At 43.0% G+C, this 20,667-nt stretch overlaps 1 protein-coding gene across 12 annotated transcripts in view; it reads right to left on the reverse strand.

The window, feature by feature from the left end:
- The window catches only part of gish (casein kinase I gish), a 38,315-nt gene that overhangs the window by 3,085 nt on the left and 14,563 nt on the right, over positions 1–20,667 (reverse strand). For 6 of the 12 annotated variants that reach the window (XM_076538131.1, XM_076538130.1, XM_076538128.1 and 3 more), the window contains 7 exons: positions 5,625–5,665; positions 5,344–5,413; positions 5,106–5,254; positions 4,754–4,988; positions 3,880–4,199; positions 1,887–1,961; positions 878–1,003 (listed from right to left, as the gene is read on the reverse strand). In XM_076538131.1, coding sequence (XP_076394246.1) covers positions 878–1,003; positions 1,887–1,961; positions 3,880–4,199; positions 4,754–4,988; positions 5,106–5,254; positions 5,344–5,413; positions 5,625–5,665 — 1,016 coding nt within the window. Of the gene's footprint in view, positions 1–877; positions 1,004–1,499; positions 1,572–1,886; positions 1,962–2,937; positions 3,013–3,879; positions 4,200–4,753; positions 4,989–5,105; positions 5,255–5,343; positions 5,414–5,624; positions 5,666–20,667 lie in introns of all 12 variants that reach the window. The other 6 variants (XM_076538135.1, XM_076538134.1, XM_076538132.1 and 3 more) reach the window with 3 other exon arrangements.

The raw sequence follows: 20,667 nt of genomic DNA on the forward strand, positions 1-20,667 counted from the left end.
TACAACGTTCTACAAAACTACACGTGATAAACATATATACGTATATACACGCGTAGAAGTTTCTACTCTGAAAGGGCTAAAACCATAAATTTACGTGAGACAAGCGGCACTTTGTATTCATGAGGTACTGTTAATACAAAACGAAGTAAAACTCTAAAACATGGCTAATCAACTCGGTTAACATGTTACACTTGGATAAAACGCAACGTATGAGTTATGATTTACGAGGCTCGAAAAGCGCGGTCAACCGAAAAACAGATCGCGATTATGGCGGTACGATGGATTAGTGAAGAGTAACAGAATCAGAGGTAAATCGATCAACGAAACAAACGTCCGCATGCCACGACAAACCAATTCGCATCGACTTCGAACTGACCATAATCCGTTGATGCTTTGTCTAGAAATAGAGCGAACTGTTTACTTGCAGACGCGTCTGGACATCATCTGGGCTATGAAAGTGGAAAATAATGGGAGAGAATAGGTGAAGTGGACAAGGATGCGTTGTTTTTTATTTTTCGAACAGAAACATAATCGGAGATTTTATAAAACGAGCAAAATACCCGACCATAAAGGTAATATCGCTCGACGATTTATTTTAACAGATATCGACGTTTACTTTTATGCAAAGTGCTCGTGTCAGTCACAAAGAAATACAGAGATCTTGAACAACTCCCTCGATAATCAACTTCTCACAAACAGCACCAAAGTATCGTTTTAAATAAATTGATATCGTAAGAAAATAATTGATAACGCGTGGAGTTTTTGATCGAACCAAACGGACTTCGCAGACAGAACTCGAAAAGAAGAAAAATGATTTATTGGACAGATAAGAGATAGACAGATAATGGACGACACAAGGATCGCTAGGTCGACTCACCTGCACAGAACCGTGCCTATCAGCAGGCGTCAACGTACCACCGGCTCCTGATTGCTTCACAGTATCTGGCCACGTGGTTCCCACCCCTTTACCATTCCCGCCTCCCACCCCTGGACCTGTCACATCCTAAAGGAACAAGCACTAAATTGTCCAAGTTTCAATGCGCCAAACATCAACAAAAATTATCAAATAGATTTCGTCAGATATCACCTAATGCACGCTTGTCGCATATCATACTAAAACGAGTTTCCTTGCGAATACATCTTTACGATGAATCGTTTAACGTTGATGTGCACAATATACACGTGAATGAATAGCAATAAATATTCCCGACTAATTTCGCTTACAATTTACCATGATACATACTCGTAAACTACATACGCAACTAGCTACATTAAAATTGATCGTCAATGACAAAAACGATACTAGAGGATTGCCAAAAAGGGGATGTTTAAATACGGTGTGTTCTAAGTCACTTCTTCATACATGCATTCAACCTCGACGTTTTAATAGAAAAATCGGTTTATTCGCGTGAACACCGTCGGTTGACTTTCGATAAAATAAAAAGACATGCATGAAGAAGTAAAGACGAAAAACGCGTTAAAAAATTTGGTTGGCTTACATAGTTGCCTTGCATTTCGATGTTAACCTCATCCACCGTGAGGACTATATCCTCCTCAAAATCATCGCATTCCTACACATCGACGATTTCCATGTTTCGCAAAGAAACAAAATCGTGTATATAACAGAATCTTTCAGAAGGACAAAAACTATGGAATGTAACTTTTTAGAATCATAAATTGTTCCCCGATTATTGTTTCGATTCATTTTGACAAGCTTTCTCGCGTGACCGATTAAAAGAAATATTAAAAAAATATAAATCTATTCCGTATACCCAATGAGGTGTATATACTCATGCTGTTATTTGAAATAGCTAAGCTTCACACATTCATGCTCGTTTTCTTCGAAAAGAAAAAAAAGAAAGGGTTATAAATATTTATAGGCGTACCTTGTAAGGATGCCGATCACGATTCGGCGATACGATAATTTCTTGTCCAGTCTGCATGGATCCGACAGGCGTTGACTGAAAAACGAAACGTAAATATTCCATTATAGAAGTGAATTTCGTTACTACATACGTATATATACACAAATAGACGAATTTCTGTATAACATACTTGGAACCAGGAATAAAATGGTAATTGAAGGTAGTTCAACGTTATTATTTCGAACACTGCTCTTCAACACTGCAGGGAGGTAGAACATATATTCTTATCGAAATAAAGGGATTAAAATCATATACAAATATGTACGTATACAGTAAACTCTCGTTATAACAGCAACGAAATGTACTCGGAATTAACTATAAACTGATCTTCTTCGATATTACGTCTATGGATCATCGTTGGCGAAGGTGGCAATATAACGAAAGTCTACTGTATTAAGGCTGTAAGAAGAAAGCAATCTAGTTAACTGTAGGTGTAAATTTAATCAAGTATATAAGTACGAACTACGTAATCAGAAATCCATATCATAATAGTTAAAGCGTTCAATTTTCTTTTTTTAGAAAAGGGTTAGAAAAATACTTAGCAAGAACGGAGTAAAGGATTATTGATCCGCATGCACTGGCTATACTAACGTATAAATATCCTGATAAAATCTTACTGCGAGTGTAAATGAAAACAATCGAACGTAACACGCGTGGCAGGTTAAAAATATACGTGCTAAGTACTGATCACAAATATTTCGTGCAGTACTGGTGGATGTAGTTGATGCGAATCTCGGTCGAAGCAAGATGTGACATCGTATTTTCAGAGGATGAAACAACATTTTCCACGTTTTTTTTTCACGAAACAGGGTTCTATTTAAGCTCCCAGTATCGTTCCGTGAATTTTACGAGGAACTCTTTCGAGCACGAATACGCTTCTCAGACAAAACTAGATCGGTGCAGCCGCATCCTTTTGTCATTAACGAAAAGTTTGTTTCTCATTAAAGTAGCTGTCTGAACACGCGTACAAGGTAAAATATAAAATGGGAGGCTCGCGTAACGTATCACCCACCTTATCGGATTTAGTCTTGCCAAGGTGAGAGGGAGGAGCCATCCTGAGAGCTCTAAGTTGATCGAAGTTGGATGGCTAGAGGTACATTGGGGGCAGCATGCAAACGTTAAACATCGTCAAGTGAAATATGATTTTTACCAAAACGACGGAGAAGACGACGCCGAAGGAATACACAGGACGACTTACTTACCCCGAAGAGACGATATCTCGGAGTTTTTTATGGCAGATGCAAACCATATCGCGCACGCTACGTGTGTAACTAGTGTCGGATATTCGAAATTCCCTGTTGCGAGCTCTCGAGCGATTCGAGCATCCTCGAGGTCCGAATTTTTTCCGAACCTCCAAAGTCTTGAAAGTTTTTGATAGTCCAGAAACTCTTGACTCGAAAGTTTACGCGTTCGCGATAAGTATACTAGACGATGCAAAGACGTACGTACGAGTAAACGAAATAAATCATTCAGAACCATGTAAGAACGCGCGTTTGCATAAAATTTCGCGTTTTATCCGTCAGCAATTACGCGTAGGATGTTTCGTGCTTTTCGTTCTCGACAAGTATTAATATTTCAAGAGTTTCAGACCTTTCAAGATCTGTAGGATTCGAAACTTTCTCCGTCTGTTTATATTCGAAGCGCTTCATTGAAACCATATTCGTGTATATTGGTAAAAATCTTTTAATTTACGTAAGCTAAGAATAGTCTCGACATTATGGTACATCGTTTTAATAATGGAAGTGAAATCGTTGTGATATTTAAGAGAAGAAAAAAAAAAGAACTCCGATGTCGGCTCGATATCGACTCTTACGATACGTTTCGTCCCAGGACATATCTGACCATCGTGAACTCTCCTATTAGTCTGTCTTCCTTTCTTGCATGCATTGCAAAAAGATACGAAGAAAAAGAAAAAGGAATGTATACTCCGTCATTTGAGCAATGGATCACGCACCATCGTCTTGCCAGTCCAATCGAATTCGCCGTCGTTGACGAAGCCTCGTTTCTCGTACAAGTCATGGAAGAGGTTCCTCAGGTACTCGTAGTCGGGCGTCTCGAAGAAGTCCAGTCTACGGACGTATCGCAAGTACGTAGCCATTTCTTCGGGATGACCTTCGCAGAGTACCTCGATCGGAGTGTTCCGCTTCGTATCGCCGATTTTCTGATATCGTTCTTTCAACGTGTCCGCTTTCAGTCCTTGCCAGGGAAGGCTACCGCGCAGGAAGTACATGAACATGTGTCCTAACGCCTCCAAGTCGTCCCTTCTGCTCTGCTCTGATTGCAAAGAGAAAAAGAAAACACATTTGCATCGTCTGCCATCCTTTTTCGTTAAAATCATCGTTCAACGAGCGAAATAGACTTTGCTAATTCGATAATTCAATTACGATTTAAACCTCCGTCATGCGATGCAACCGTACTTAAACTTTCGTAAATATATACTTTGCAATTCACAACGTTCGACCAATCGTGATCAAAACTTACGAGACTATGCAACGTCGAAATTTTTAATCGAACGGAATATATCAAGAGTCAAAATCTAAAATTAAATTTTAATTGGCACTGTTTCAGCGCCCCGAGAGTTAACTAACAATCAGAGATATTTGCTAGACAACGGTTAGAGCAAAATCGAAACGAGCCTAAATCGCGGATTAAACACAGCGTGTCAACGTATGCGCGCTTATAACTTTCTCCGGACGTAGACCTATTGTACGCGGTTAAGTTTCAAGATGGTCCGACACCGGTTGATCGTCCCATTGTTCGCGATATCTATGTTCCTATCCAAAATTATGATCAAAGTTAATGCCTTAAGCGTATAAAGTAAAAGTTACCTTTTCCAAAATGCGTGTTGATGCTCATGTAACGCGCCGTGCCCGTAAGGCTTTTGTGTTCCCGATACGGTATGTGTTTATTCGTTTGCAAGTCTATGTACTGTTTGGCCAGTCCAAAATCTATGATGTGAATAATCTTCTCACGTTTGGTTGTGCTTCGTCCTATTAGGAAGTTTTCCGGCTTGATATCACGGTAGATCAAATGTCGACTATGAACGTATTCTATCCTATGAAGCTGTGCAAAGAAGGAAGGTATTAATGTACGAGAAGGGAGCAAATTTTTGGTATACCGCGAAAGTCTATCCCTGTACGAGCGGATATTCGTCGAAAGTGATCGATCGATTCCACTTACAAGTTGTATGGCGATGTTGAGAACGGTCTTCAGGGTAAACCTCCTACCGCAGAGGTCGAACAGGTCCTCCAGGCTAGGTCCGAGAAGTTCCATCACGATAGCGTTGTATTTCCCACATGGACCAAAGTAGTATACCTCCGGTATACCTTCTGCACGATTCCACAGAAAAGTTAACCAGACATTAGATATCATTTCGTACGAATCGAATTGCTCGTTAAGTTATAAATTCGTTACTCACCGTGTGTACCTAATAATTTGTAAAATCCATATTCTAAGTGTAGCTGCGGCGCCTTCGTCCTCATTGGTTCCTGCGAAAGTGACCAAACAAAAGAAAATGTTAGAGCAGTACTCTGGCAGAAAGATTATGTCGCGTTAATGACACGTAACGAGGTTTCTCTCGGGACCTGAGTAACTTTAACTCGAAGTCAAATTGTTAATGGCAATTAAACGATTTCCGCGTGTCCCGTTTTTTTACTTTTATCGTTGAAAGTAACTGCTTTCAAATTTTAATGAACTCACCATTTTAATTGCTACATGCTCGTTATTGTAGAGGTTCTTCCCTGTAACAGAACAAAAGGTAAAACGTCTATGTGTGTTCCACGATGCAGATTGCATTATTTAATCGATACTTTGTTTGGCTTGTACGCGAGCACCCGATGTTTAACCCATTAACACCGTGACATCATAAAACGCTAATTAGCGAAGACGAGGATTCATATTTAAGCTCCGAGACCGATGTCTCGTGTTATTAATACGATAGACTTATGATACCGCGTCAGACGGAGCTGCGACGACGGAAAATTTCGTATTGGCAATATGTTGGGTTGGTCAACAAGTTCTTTTTAACATTGCTCAGAGTGTTTACACGTTTCCAAATAACTCACCCGTTAAAGAAGATGTTAATTTCGCGTTAATCTCTTTATGTTCGCTTTCATTTTGACGGAATCGTGTGACCGTGCGATAATTCCGTATCGGGCAACCCCGTTGATTGTACTTCACCGTGAGAAATTGGATTGGCCAGATTTGTGGGCTAACTACGTGTGCGGTTGTTGCGGTATTATGGTCGCTGATTATTAGCGTGCACAAAGCCGTGCCCGTCAATTTTTAGTTTATCAATATTGGCGAAACGACATTTTAACTAGAGTTAACGCACGATTTCCGTAACAGGCCTATTTACAGGGTTCAAAGCTTCGAGATAACCGAGGCTACGTGGAAACTCGTCATCGGCCGAATTCGTATGCGTGTTACTTCAGCGAGAACAAAGATACCCTGCTTATAAACGTCAGCTTCGTGACAAGAATTGCGGTGTCGTCACGAAACCTCGCTACCTCTCACCGTTTCTTGGCTACGAAGAAAGAACAGAGAGGAGAGCCAACGCTCGAAAACGAAAGTACTTAGCCACTTTTAAATATCCGAAACTTGTCGTCGATTAAATAATCACGTACAAAAAACGGACACACTGCTTTGTCGACGCGACTGAAAGCTTGCTCGCGAGCTTTCCAATTATTCGACGATATTAACTGCCACGGTCGAACGATTAAGCAGCCAAGAAACTGCAACTTCGGGTTTACACTTTCAACTACTAATTGCGATAGCGTACAAATTTCTCGGGTGCCTATGTAAACAGCGTTCATGTCTGAAGTAAGTTAACACGTTGCTAAGCATTCAGGGTGATTTCCCAGTTTCGTAAAGCGCCACTGAATAATTGCACGTGATGCTCTTCATCGATTGAATCTCGTTTTAGGGAGGGTATCGAATTTCGGTTCACCGGCGAAACTTTGTTAAATTTGGTAAACGTTACAGGATTAATTTTAAACAGAAATATTACCGCACTCGCCTGAAACGAAATTGGAGAAGATCGTTCGTAATAATACTTTACATAGTTTGACAGAGTATGTCGTCATCCGTGTGGTACGATACGGGCAAATTTACCGCATTATGACACTGTCCGATGCAAGCGGGTTAAGAATTTTTGATACGCGATTAGTAAGAACTGTTATCGCTTAGGCAGAAAGGAATAATCTCACGACTGCTGATTTCTCATAAAAGAGTTATCGCACGTGTTTAACTTTTATTTCGCATGAGTCTCCGAAACAAGTGCAACTCTTTTCGAGTCATAAAAATATCCTTACTTAAAAAGAAAACCTACACGTGTTGATTCATAAAAAGTTCTACTGCTTCATCAAGATAAACGAATTAGTGATTCCGACTACAGCTAAGAGGAGGTAATTAATAAATTTTTCCCTCAAAACGGTGCAGACAATTCCGCGGTAACGTTACTTTTAATGTCCTCCACGATCGTGCAAAGTTTGGACTCTCTTAGCGATTAGCGAACATCGTCGGAGCCAAAGCAGTTAAACATTGACGAGGAAGCAGGAGGGGCTAACCGCGCTATAAAGTCATCGGGCTCACGCGAACTCGCGCGATTAAGAACGGACGACAATTGGAACAGAGATCTCGAATCGCAGCAGCGCGGATCGCGAATGGATTAAGCGGAATGTAATTGACGAGTGTGCCACAACGATGAATCAGTGCCGGATCTCACGTGCTGCATGAGACGAGCGTAATGCATGTACACGGACGAACGAGACACACTCGTGACGCTGTCGTACACGCGTGCGAAACTGCGTCTTGAACGAAAAATTATGTCACCGATCGTGGATCGAACGCCGCATAATTCAGTTTTTTATATCGTGTTGATTTTTACTTCCTTAAATTAAGTCCACTTATTCATGATTTCCTGTACCTCTATACGATCAATGAATAAAGAACACGAAGTAGAAATTTATACGTATAAAGTGTAGTCAAAGTCAGAAAGAGGAGTAACCTGGGTCATGACGAGGCTAAAGGTAAAAACCGAATTCGCCCAAAAGCGCATATGCTTGTTCCCGGCAATCCTTTTTTCTGCATAAACAGTTTAGCGTCGATCCGCTTCCACGAAGAAGATATCTGACAACGGAAAATATGTCAACAGGAAACCGCAAGATCTGCGGAAATTACGGCGACTCCGAATACCGTGGAAAAATTGATTTGTCCTCGAAAATAGGCCGACTCCCAGAGACGGCGGGACGATAAATCCTCTGAAATATTCCGGATGCGTAGCTGCACCAAACGTGTTTATACACACAATGATGCCTAAATGAACGTTGTATTAGTCCCGTTTGGAAATTGCGGTTATCCATTTTCCTATCGATAGGCCGTGAATTCCGAATCTTGAATAGGCGATAAATTGATTCTTTTAAAATTAATTTGGTGGTATGAAGAACATACATATTTTCACCTCCAAAGTAAGATTATCTCTGATACAACAGAAATGTTATAAATTAAAAATTGATCGATGACCCAAGTTTTTTCGCGAGGCAAAAGACTTACATCCTGAAGAAAATGTCTGTTGCCCCATCCGTGGCATTTCGCTGTTATCGTTAATCGAATTTGGTCTCGGGTTGACAACTTTTCGCTCGAGTAAACGGCTAAATCGAATTACACGTAATAGCAAGCGGGCAAGAAGATGCGCTGTAAAATACAAGCTCGTCGATAATATGCGAGCATTAATTCACAATTAGCAGGGAAGCGCTGTTATGGCGTGGGTGGGCACGATGGACGGGCATTAATTGCCGGCGTGTAAATGAACCGATCGTCGATCGAATTTGAAAGCAGATTGCTCTACGAATCGTACGAAAAATAAACTGGACCTGGATCGTTTCGTAATTTCTGGTTTACGTAATGTCGATCGTGGAAGCTCGAAACGAAAGCTGGAGAAAGCGAGTTATCTAGCGTGTTTGCTGTTTAGAGACCCGCACGGTTTACAGTTTCAATTTGTACGTTTTGACTGGTGCATCGACAATGAACAAGTGGAAACGATTTAACTCCGATTATCTGCTCGCACCGTTATACGATCATCGGCGCGTTAACGGGTCGAAAAGCAAGAGAAATATCGCGATTATCCGTTTTGTAGAAACGGCTTGTGTCAATAAATAAGAACGAAATAACCAATCCGTATCAGAGTTGCGAGCATTTGAAATTAATACGCGCTCACGGAAGAGATCGAGGTCAAGTATAATAATACTGAAAGAGCCATTGTTCCCACGACAAAACAAGAATTTTCATCGGCGAACACCCTGTACAGAGTCGGAGTTTGATGCTCGACAAAAGACCCGTTACCTCTGTATATCGGAATTGCCACTTACCGCGGATTCGTTCGTTCCCTATGGCGCATGACGTCTTTGACCCAGTCCACGTAAAGCGTGTACACAACCCTTTGTGACGCGGCAACACGCCGATAATTAGACCCGGAGTAAAGTGTACGCGCTTGATAATTAGATTCGAAGTAAGCCCATTAGACGATGCGTTTGCAGCCGTAGGTACGTACGCTTGGAAATTGATTTCGAGGTAAAGACGCGCGATATCTCGTCACGAGATATCAACTCGACAACGACGACAAGCCTCGTAACGAACGGAGGTGCTTTCGAATTAAACGTATCCCTTTATCGATTATACCGCGAGTATCAACATCGTGTGCCAGATACTCTTTGCGAGAGGCTAAATTAAATTTGTAATTGACTGACATGACAAACATTTTTACCTTAATCCTGTTTTCAACGATGTTTTTTTTCCCCCAAGAATAATCTACTTTCTCGAGGCAAAATGTAGCTAATAAGGGATCTTTCGATCCGATTAGTGGAAAATCGTATTCAGATTTGCGAGAGGAGTCGATACGCGACACGTATCGGATATCGGACTGATCTTTTTTGTAGCTCGCAATTTTTCAACTAGCACGCGAAGGATGTATGGGCTCGTACGGATTGAAAATCATCCTCGAATATGAAAAGCGAGTAATTTTGTTCGACAGGTAGATAGTTATTCCGTAGTCAGGTTGGAGTTCCTCGCTCAAACTGACTGATAAAAGGGCCAGTGAAGCGATGGATAAATGCTCGGGGCGAGAAAAATTCCTTGCGCCCCATTCTGCTTGAACTGCTCGTGCGAAAAGCCGATCGATCGAGCTTTCCTCGTAAATAACCGAATGAATGTCGAGACATCGATACCGGTAATCTTCCTCCGCAATAGAGTATTTTTCTAGCAACAAATCTTGACGCAAAATGTCTCGGTAGTCGTAATGCCAAGATTTCCTCTCTGAAACCTCGTCGGAAAATAAATAAACTTTTTTCAACTCGCAACATTCTTGATATACCGGACACGTGAGTCGTGACGAAATGCATGACACAAAATGGACCACCGAATAACACAGAAGCCGGCTAACATACAAAAGCCGCGTGTTCGATTCGGTTGCAAAAAGGTTTCGCAGACGCGCGTAGGAAAATCTAATAAATCGTCGGATGAAATACTCAAAAACGAAGCAAGCCTGTTGAACTTGCCGCAGAATAAATGGTTTAAAGAAACCGCAAAAAAAATCGAGCCGATATAACAGTTCGACGAATCGAAATACGATTGTGGTTCGCAAATTTCACTCGATTAATGGACAAGAATTATTTCCAGCAGATCGGGGCTCCGCAGGACCTCTAGATTGCCAGCAACTATGATCCTGAAATTCAAAATAAACTTGTTCGCTTAATACCATGTATCGTTACTTCGATGCAACGATAAGGCGAACGATAGAAAGTGAACGCGTCACCGGAAGTTCGAAAGAAATCCTGGCAACCGGCCAAAGCTTTTGAATAAGATATTTTCTACGATCGAAGTCATTATTCAGCGACCGTTTGAAATGAAAAAAAAAAAGCGGTATTCCATGCTGGACAATAAACAAAGGATCGTCGGAGCACGGCGGATATTAAAGTCAAAAATGACAGGAATCAGACTCGCGTGAACTCGGCAGTTTTCACGATTTCCGAATGCGCAACTCAATTTCAATTCCTTAAAAGATTACGCGTACAGATCCTTCGTTTCCCTTAATCGAAGTAAGTCTGTCATCCCCGAGCAGACCGTATATTTTTCTCAGGAAGCAAGGTTTATGGAAAGCGGCTCGTCTAAATGAATTGGCGCTAACGAAGACAGATTAGTCCAGGAGCTTCTTTGCACAGGAATATCTGGAACAGCTGCATTACATACGGTACATCCAAGGCAAACTTTCGTTTCGTAATTCCGCATTCACAATGGAAGGTCATAGCGAGGTCAACGAGATGCACCATAGAAGAAGATAATTCAGGATATTGGGAAGACTATAAACCGGACAAGCAGAGGTGTTCTCTTAGAGAGGGTGGTAGGACGCGTGCTGCATCGCGCGGAAAATACAATCGCGAGTTAACGTTATATTTTGCCCCGAAAGATTGTATCGATCGTAACTCTTCCGTTCGTATAGATCTCCATCAGCGAAATATCCTACGGTTCTCTCACGCGATTGCCGTGCACTGAAATCGTACGCGAGCGCCTGTGTGTGTATGCATGTAATTTCGTGTAATTTCCTCGTGACGATTACCAATATTCCGTTTTCGTTCGTGACGTTATTGGAAAATCGTGTTGGGTCGAAATTTTTCCTTCGGCAATCCTCTATTACTTTTCAAAAAATTTGTCAAACACGCCGTCGACCGACAGTCACTCAACTTCGCGTCATATTCGACTGGAAGTAAAATTGTACAGCAACGCGAAGAGCTTGCTACGACTTTACCATGGCACTCGAATCGTTGAACGTCCGTCCGCCTCAAAGAAAAAATACAAAACGGAAGCTCGCAATGACCTTTTATCGTCATTCGCTTTTCCCCAGAGAATTTGCAAGCTTTGAAGAGACACTCTTCCGACAACCGTTTCTATTCGTGAACCGTGACAAATTTGATTCTTTTGAAAAGTTCACAGTCATGAAAGTTACATTTTCCCGTGGCGACAAAGTACTTTTTTCAGTCAGCTTCTACGCTCGCATCGACAAATCGTTCTACTGCAAAGAATGGACGAGGTTTTTAGAGCGACGAATGTGGCGCGTATTAGCGGGCTGTGATTACGCAAAGCTGAGGCATTAATTCGCGGAAAGTATCATCGTCGAGCACTCGACGACCCGAGCGGACATTCCCGTGTTTTCGCGTGTACACAGTGACGCGAAAGACGCAACGTTCAGCATGCCAGAACCAGATTCATCGATGACTCGGACCATCCTACGGAACGCTAAGGTCGACGACCCGTGTGTCCAATTAATCACTGGTTTTCGCGTAATTAATGCAACGACGCTTCGTGTCCCATCCAATTTGTGACGGGACAATGATTTCTGATAAAGACGCCTCTCCCTTGACGTCGCTCGACGCCTTAAAAGATGGTACGACGTTTAAAAGGTCTTTACATATTCTTGTCGATCCTGTTGGCCACACGAGGAAAACATATTCAAGCGTTGCATCGATCGTTCGAAGTAATTCGAAGGAAAAATTGTTCGGTAAATAATCTCGAACAGAGTTCGAAGGAACTAGCAATGGACGACGGTGTAACAACATCGGTTCGGAATTGGCAAGAAGAAAGAAACCGAACAATTAATCGTAGGAGGAGGAAAACGATCGAGAAAGTCGCAGTATAAACGGGGTTACGAGCGTGACGAATCCCGTGCAAGCGTGATTCGACTCGCATGGAAGAAATGACCGATCGAATCGGCCCGCAGAAAGCTACTGCAAGGATTTTATCGAGACGTCGGTCTGGCTGGATATAACCTGTCTTACCGGTGCAAACGAGACTCCAGGTAGACAAAAATCACGGCGACGACAGACTGCCGAGAGAATCGAGCCGACGTTGCAGCACAGGCTGTTTCTAAACGGCTAAAAAAAGTGCAACGTTCGATCGTTCGTATTTAAATATTCAGAATGGAATTTCATTTATTTGTGCTTGCTTCGTTGAAAAACACAATCACGATGCATAACAATGTGACGTGGACAACGGGTATCGAGTATCGAGATTATGTAAAAGAAAAGGATACCGGTAAAAGTAGGTCACTGTGGAGCTTAACGGAGACGACGTCTACGATTCCCATTTTCGAAGGTGCGCAAACGTCCTCGTTGAACGGGAGGTTAGACCCAGCGACAGCTCCAAGTATTTCGGAAGCGTCGATTCTAACGTCGACTGACTAAATTCCGAAGATTCATAAGTGTTTGTTCCGAAAGCGAAACAATACTCTCGAGTACGAATCACGGCTTGATTTCGAACTTCAACCTGACCGTGTTTCAGAAAATCGATATTCTCAGCCCTCGTCGACGATAATGCTATTTTAAAGCACGACACGAAAGCGTAATAATAACGAGCGCCGCTTCGACATTATGCAAGTCCAGCGCTGAATAACGGAGAAAAGACAAATGATGATATCGAAGAAACCAAATGACCAGAAACAAGAAACGCTTTACGGGAATACAAACGGATGTATATTAATAGCGTATCGATAGTTTAAACGATCGAAAAGTATACGACAACGCGACGCGTGGTACAAGGTGATATAACTGTTGAATGTAATCGAGGATAATTGATAGTTAGGCATCGAACTATTGGCAATTATCAATGATCGCGACTGTCGATATTTCTCCACCTCTACACGGGATCTCGTGACGTAAAAGGTATAACAAAGAAGTGGGCGGTGAAAGGGAAAATTATGTTCTAGCGTGACTCGAGACGGCCAGAGCAGAGATGCACGTGTTACTACGAACGCATTCGACTTTCCAGGCAAGCGATAACCTCGAGGAAGTGGACGACGAGAACAGTGCATAGCGGAGCCAAAGATAGGTAGGTAGGTAGGTTGGTGGGTAGGTAGGTAGGCAGTAGGTAGAATAGGGAGCCGGTGGCAGAAAATAAGAAAAAGTGGGCCGCGACGCGCGACGTTTGGTTCACCGTGAAAAAGGGAATTTCGTGAAATTAATGTCGAGAAATTCAACGCGTCGACAGCATGACTTCGCGATGATCAAATTGGTAGCCATGTCGTGACAACGAAACACCAAGAATTCGATATTAAATAATACAATGACGACGAGAACGTGACTTCCAGGATAATTTTCGTGACGATAAAATCGCGTCGTTTACCGTCGAGCGAAAACGTATACAAAGGCAAAGCGTCTGAGGGTGCACCACGTGTTGAGAAGTCGTGCAACGGACACTTTTAACCCTCTAACCTAGTCGTGGCGAGCTGCCTTACAAAAGCCATCAAGCAACCAGCACGAACCGACTGGACGACCGAGCAACCGAGTCGACCCGGCCTTCCGGCGACTAGAAAATCGAAGCAGAACGTTATACGAGAGAGCGAGGCAACATCGCTGCCATCGATCGGCCTACCAGAGCCTATTCCACCCTCGTCTTTCTCTTTTTCACCCTCTTTCTCGATCCTTACCCTCTTTTCACCCTCCCTTCTTTTAATCTCATCTTTTTGCTCGTGCAACCCTTGTACCTCGTTGTTCCTTCTACGCGTGTGCTCGGCTCTGTCTGTCTCTTTCTCCAACCCTTCCCCACGATCGACGTGTCCCTTTGTTTTTGCCTCTCTTTTCAGGCTGTTTCGCGCGCTCTTCATCGATGGCCCCTCTTCTGTTTCGAGTCGGCTCTCTATCGTCGGCCTGTACCCGCAATAACGACGCACGCGTGCCACTCCATATCGGACGTTGGTCACACTTCGGCCCGTTGTCTCTGTTTCACCGATCCTCTCCTCGATCCTCTCTACCCCTTCTACCCTGCTCGGCTATCGCCCTCTTGCGCTTTTTCCTACGCCCAACCATGCACGTGTCATTTATTTCGATGCCGTTCGAAACGCGTCCCAAATTACCGATTCTATCTTCGTTAAACTTCAAAGGATATCGCTCGAAGTATTTTCGTGCTTCGACAAATTTTTAAATTTCGACAGAAATTAATAACGCGACGACTCGATGAACGCTTTGGAAAATTTCGTAACGGGAAGAACCGAGATACGAAAGGGACGTTATCAGCTATATGTACTTTTCGAGGGTAATCGGAGCTGAGAGAGTTACCGGTACGCAACAATGCGTAACTCGTTTCGAAGTACGAACAAGTTCTGTCGACGAGGGAGTGACACTGCGTTCCGTAAGAAAGTAACTCGATTCCTTCCTCGCCTTCGACGGGTTCTTCTAAAATAAGTATAAGAATTAACGAGATCTCGTTACGATCCAGCAACGTTCGAGAATTCCTGGCGCGGTATTGTTCGGATGAAAAGAGGATCCAAACAAAGAAAAATATAATCCGCAAGACACATTGTTGGACGAAACGTTGTCAACACGAGTTTATGGAATCTTGTTTTTCGGAAAACATCGAGGAAACAAGGTTGCGAATCGAGTCGCGAAGAATGGGGTAGCTCGGGCTGGAAATGTAAGGGTCGCCGTATAAACTGAATCGTCCTAGGGGCTAGGCATTGTAAAAAGTTGGACGGTAAATTTTCAGTACAATTGGATTTTTGCGATCGTTCATTGTGCGATCGATGCTCCGTTAAATCCAGAAAAACAAACGTCACTAGCAATTCCATTCAACGTTCGAAAAACTCGAAACAAACTTCACAAAATAAAGCGTTCGCGAGCAAGCAAACCAGCTGATACAAATCCGACTAATTTTAACGAGCGATCCCGCTTAGACCATTAACGGGTATCAATTTAATCGGATCCCTGATTAGGGATATATTTCGTTGAAACGTTTGACCGTTCCTCCGCTCGACCAAGGCTTTGTCGCAGCTGCAACTGAAATTCGTTGTGCTCTAAACTTCCTTTGACGGTAAGAATCCTTTTGACCACGGTACAGTTTCTTGGAACGGTACGGTTAAGACCGATCGAACTATATTGTATCCGATATTTGTAACAAATATCGATAGTATTCGAAAGCGAACGGTTACCTAATGGCTATCTCCATTAGTAAAGAGGGAATATGATCGATCGTGACATTGTTTCACGCGACACTATGAGGTCTAAATGCGCCAACTGCGAATGTATCCGTTGTCTAGCAAGAGCGAAGGTATGCAATGATTCTATGGGAATCGATCGCTGGTCGATTGATCCCTTTCACGGGCATAAATCGATTACGAATTACATAAGTATCCTTTTGCAACGAGCCCCTTACTGTTCAGACAGAGGAGACTTTAACCCTTATTTCAAGTTAGACATAATTGTAACGAATAACCGCGTTAACATGTCAATTTAAATTTAGACATGCGAACAATCGAAACAGTTTACGTGGCAGAATCTCGTTATCCTGGAAAATCACTAAAGCGGAAGGAGAATGAATTGTTCTTGGAAAGATTGAGTCGTTGGAAGTTTGCGATTGGGGCGAGAACGAAAGGAAAGAAAGAATTTGGAAAGTGTGGCAGCCGATGTTGGACCTTGAGAGTCCCTCGTCGAGGATCCCTCCGACCGTTACCAGGGACAGCTGTCTGCGAGCAATGCCGCAAACCAACATAAAGTGTGGCTGACGATGAAGAAGAAAAAAGGAAAAACGAAGAAAGAAAGAACTGAACACGAAGGGAAAAGAGAAAGAAATAGACACGCAGGTGTCACGATCGAGACGAGTCTTCGGTGCATGTTGTAGCCCGAGTTGCACTTTGTGCGTTGCACTTCCCATTTCGCTCTTACGCGTCCGCGTTCGTCTCTCTTCCTCTACGTATTCTCCTATATCGTCCTTCCCTGCCTCTTATTCTAGCGCTTCTTCCTGCGGCACATGAAGCCCCGTTCACACGCTACCCGACCTCTTCAGGCTTTTCTGGCCATCACTGGCACCGTGTCAGGGATAAAAAGAACGTTTTTTTGCCATCCCAACTCGAACGCTTACCCGTGATTTTCACCCCTGTACGAGTAATTGGCCACTCGAGCATCCACTTTTATATCTAACCTGTTTACGCTACGGATACAATTTTGTATGATTTTGAAATTGAAATTTATATATCGGGAAAATTTGAGAGGGCGTCGAAGTGATTGCTTCACGGTGTTTGAAAATACGCGAGAAGAACGAAGGTGCAATTCAGAGGGAATCCGGGTAAACTTGTAGCTCGATTTACTGGAGACAGGAAACGCTACGAGTTTATGAAGGAAAATAGGAACTGTTCGATGATAGGACATTGAACGGTCTCTCAGGAATATTGAGAGTTGCCAGAACACGTGTTGGCGAAGCCCCAGAACATCTTCGAACCGAATCCTTAGGATCATGTGGTTCAATGCGCTTCTGGGATACGCTGGACGCGTGAAAATAGTTGCTCGACCGTGGCTGATCGATGCCCGTTGCGGAACAAACACAATTTTTCGCGATTCCCATTCGATTCGAGCGAAAAATGACGGACGTTCGAGACGGATGACGGAAATTGTTTTTCCCAGTTTGATTTCGACAAATACAGAAATTGTGCAAAGGAAACGTCAACAAAGCTTAAATTGAATCGTTACTTTTCTTTCGTTTCGCTTCAACAAATGAAATCCAACGTAGCAACCACACGCAGCGACGTAGATGAAAAGAAGCTCTGCGTCCATTGTTGGTGAATATTCGAACTTTTCATCCACCGAAGGTCCTCTCCCAAAATTGACCGTTATCCAAATGAAACCTACACTGCGCTCACACGGTGTACCTACATGTTAGCATACTGCTTCGGGGATTCAAATTTCATCGCAGCAAATCACGATATCGGAATTAATTGGATGACCAAGGAAGACTAATGTTGTAACGAACTTAAAAAATTTGTTTAACGTCATTCACCGTGTAAATCGTGTTTTTCATCCTACCGGTAAACAGGATTTAGAGAGCCGAGCAAAGACTTTTTGTTCACATCGATGTAATCTCATTGATGACGAAGCACCTGCTAGAGTGCCGTCGTCACGAGTGTATTCATACGTATTTGATAATTGTTCAGATTCTCGAGCAGGTCACTGCACGACATCCAAGGCCTATCAAATCAATGTTACCCTACGTACAAATCCGACGATAAAGCGTACTCGGAGTGCGATTCGAAAAGAAAACACGCGAAACGTTCGAACAAGTAGCTGTAAAGGAAAATTGTGAGACTCTGCTCGTTAAACGGATATCGACGCGTATGTACACGATCGGAGCGTCTCGATACAACTTACGCATACATCATGAGGTACGGGAACGGATATATCGCAGCTTACGAAGTCGTTACAAAGATCAAAATACAAAGCGCGTATTGTGAAACGTTCCACGATAGAACAGATTCGCGAAACGCATGCTCGGTTAATTAAAACGATCCAATTAGTAACAGTGGTAACTCGTTTATACCAAAGCAATTAGCCGTTGATATCGCGTTATCAAACTCGACGGATTCAAAGGCGTTCGCGATAAATACCCCGACGAAATTACTCTCGAGTTAGATTCGCGGGAAAGAAGATGAGATATCTCGGTGACGTTAATCGGTATCAAAATCGGGTAACCAATCTGTTAGATCCATTAGATGGCAAAGTTTGTCATTTGGTCTGGAACAGTTAAGGATCTAGCGAAGCGAAATACTCGACCGACAAAACTTTCTAGCAGAACTTGTCGAAGCGTTAACCATCGATGTGCGTCTGACAGGTAATCAGTGGGAATCCCAGTGGGTCGATGCACCGTATGCGAACAAAGAACATAACGCATATTATGTCCACATGTGGTGTCAACTTATTTACATAATTAGGATTAGATCTTTACCAAAAGCTATCTGTGGTGACTCGATTCTAACATACTTTTCATTCATAATTTCACGTCCCAATTAAGATAAGGTCCTTCGCATTCTTACGAACTAAAACACGCGAACCGCTTGCAACACCTCGTATTACAAAGTTAAATTACGCCGCGTTCCAAATTTGGAGCACGGCTTCTGATAGGTGAATGCAACTTTTTACGGACAAAGGAAACAGGTGTTTACGATCTGCAACACGATCGAACGAGAGCTTCGAGACACGAGTTACTGTTGGCGATATCGTGTTCGTCTGGATCGAGCAGCCGGGAGAAAGTGAGATCGAATGTTACCAGAACGATAATGGATGATCCAAATAGAGCCAAAAGAATATATCGAAATAGAAGACACATCCTCGGAGGGTCGTCTTCGTTAATCCGTATTACTTCGCATTACCGTAATTATTCCTTCTATCAACAGAGTCTGTAACCCGGTTGAACACGATACCCGAGGGCTTCTCGAGGTTCGATTTATCGATCTTCCGTGGCCTCTTTTAATGTTCCTCGAAAGTCAATTTCAATGTCGCGATGTGACGTTACCGAGACGACGAAACGTTGCTTATCTGGGAACTTTCCGGACTCTAACTAGGTCGATAAACAAAAGCATATCTGACTCGCGCCGGTTGAATCGAATCGTCTCGAGACGAATCAAAAGTGGTAAGCCTAAGTCCCGTGCATCGCCGACTCTCTGCACGGATACCTGATATTTCTACGGAAGCACAATACTGGGAGCGAGTTGAAAAGAAAAGTTTCCGAGTTTCTTTACCGCATCGGTAAAATTTTGCCTTCAGTTTTCATTTCTCCCCGCAACAGCAGGAAAGTATTTACGGCTTCTACAAGGAACTGGGAAACACGGAGCAGAAATTCATGGTTTGCATCGGTAACTTCATTAACTGGGACGTGTATTTTAATAATGGTCTGTTATTGTTTCGCGTGGCGAGTATAAAAGCCAACAAACGGGAAAGAAGTTATCGATTCACGTTCTCCGCCAGTTTCTTTGCAGTCACTGTTTATCGCGCGGAGCTTCGATCCGCTTCGAAGCTACGTTTCCTTCGCGTCACGTAATTAATGAAAATAATCTTGACGAAAGAAGGTGCAAGGATGTTTTCGCATCCCGTGTGAATAACAATTCGTAATTACGGAGAACGCTTTTCCCGAGAAACAGTCCAGACGTGACATGCCCAGAGAGAATTGCGAAACCGAAAAGGACAGTCGGTGATAAAAAACTATTTGGACCGAGATTCTTCTCGTTACGTAAAATTGCGAACACCTCGGTAAAAATCCTAGTTACGTAAATGATCGTGAACTACCTGGCCAATATTCCGTAAAAATCAAAGGAAGCAGCTACTATGAATGAAAAGAAAACAAAAAATAAAAACGTGAGCCGACGACCTGGATGGAGGCTCGAGTGTGAAAGATACTCGTCCTATAAATGTATAATGAAACGATTAATTAAAAAGGATAGCACGTGCAGGCACGACTTAACGGCACTCGTCGTTACTTAGCGCGAAGACAACGGAAATTATCGTGTCCCTCCATAAGCGATCGCTCTTTTAAAGCGAGAATCTCCGAAAGAATATCGTCGGATCGCAACGAACGTCGATCAAACGTTAGTTCGATAATTCTTTCTCATTTTTGTTCGTGCGGCGGTCGATACAACGGAAGCAACAGGTTCGATGCAGACTTTGCGACGTTAAACTGCGCGAACGACAGAAATACACTTTTTCAATGTGGCGCCACGCGAGCGTACGAGCAAACCCGCGAAGAATGTAGGCCAGAGCGGGGAGGTAATTTCAAAAATATTAAATCAGACCGCCCAGTTGCCAGGCAATCGGCGCCGGACGGTCAAACGATCGACCGTCGTAGACACAGGCTTAGACGTAGGTGTAAATGTAGGTCAGGGTACCAGCACGTGCAGCCAGGAGCCCCGGGTCGTACGAAAAGAATACGTCGCGAACGGGAA

Source organism: Megachile rotundata, chromosome 12 (genome assembly GCF_050947335.1).
Source record: "Megachile rotundata isolate GNS110a chromosome 12, iyMegRotu1, whole genome shotgun sequence".
NCBI lineage: Eukaryota > Metazoa > Arthropoda > Insecta > Hymenoptera > Megachilidae > Megachile > Megachile rotundata.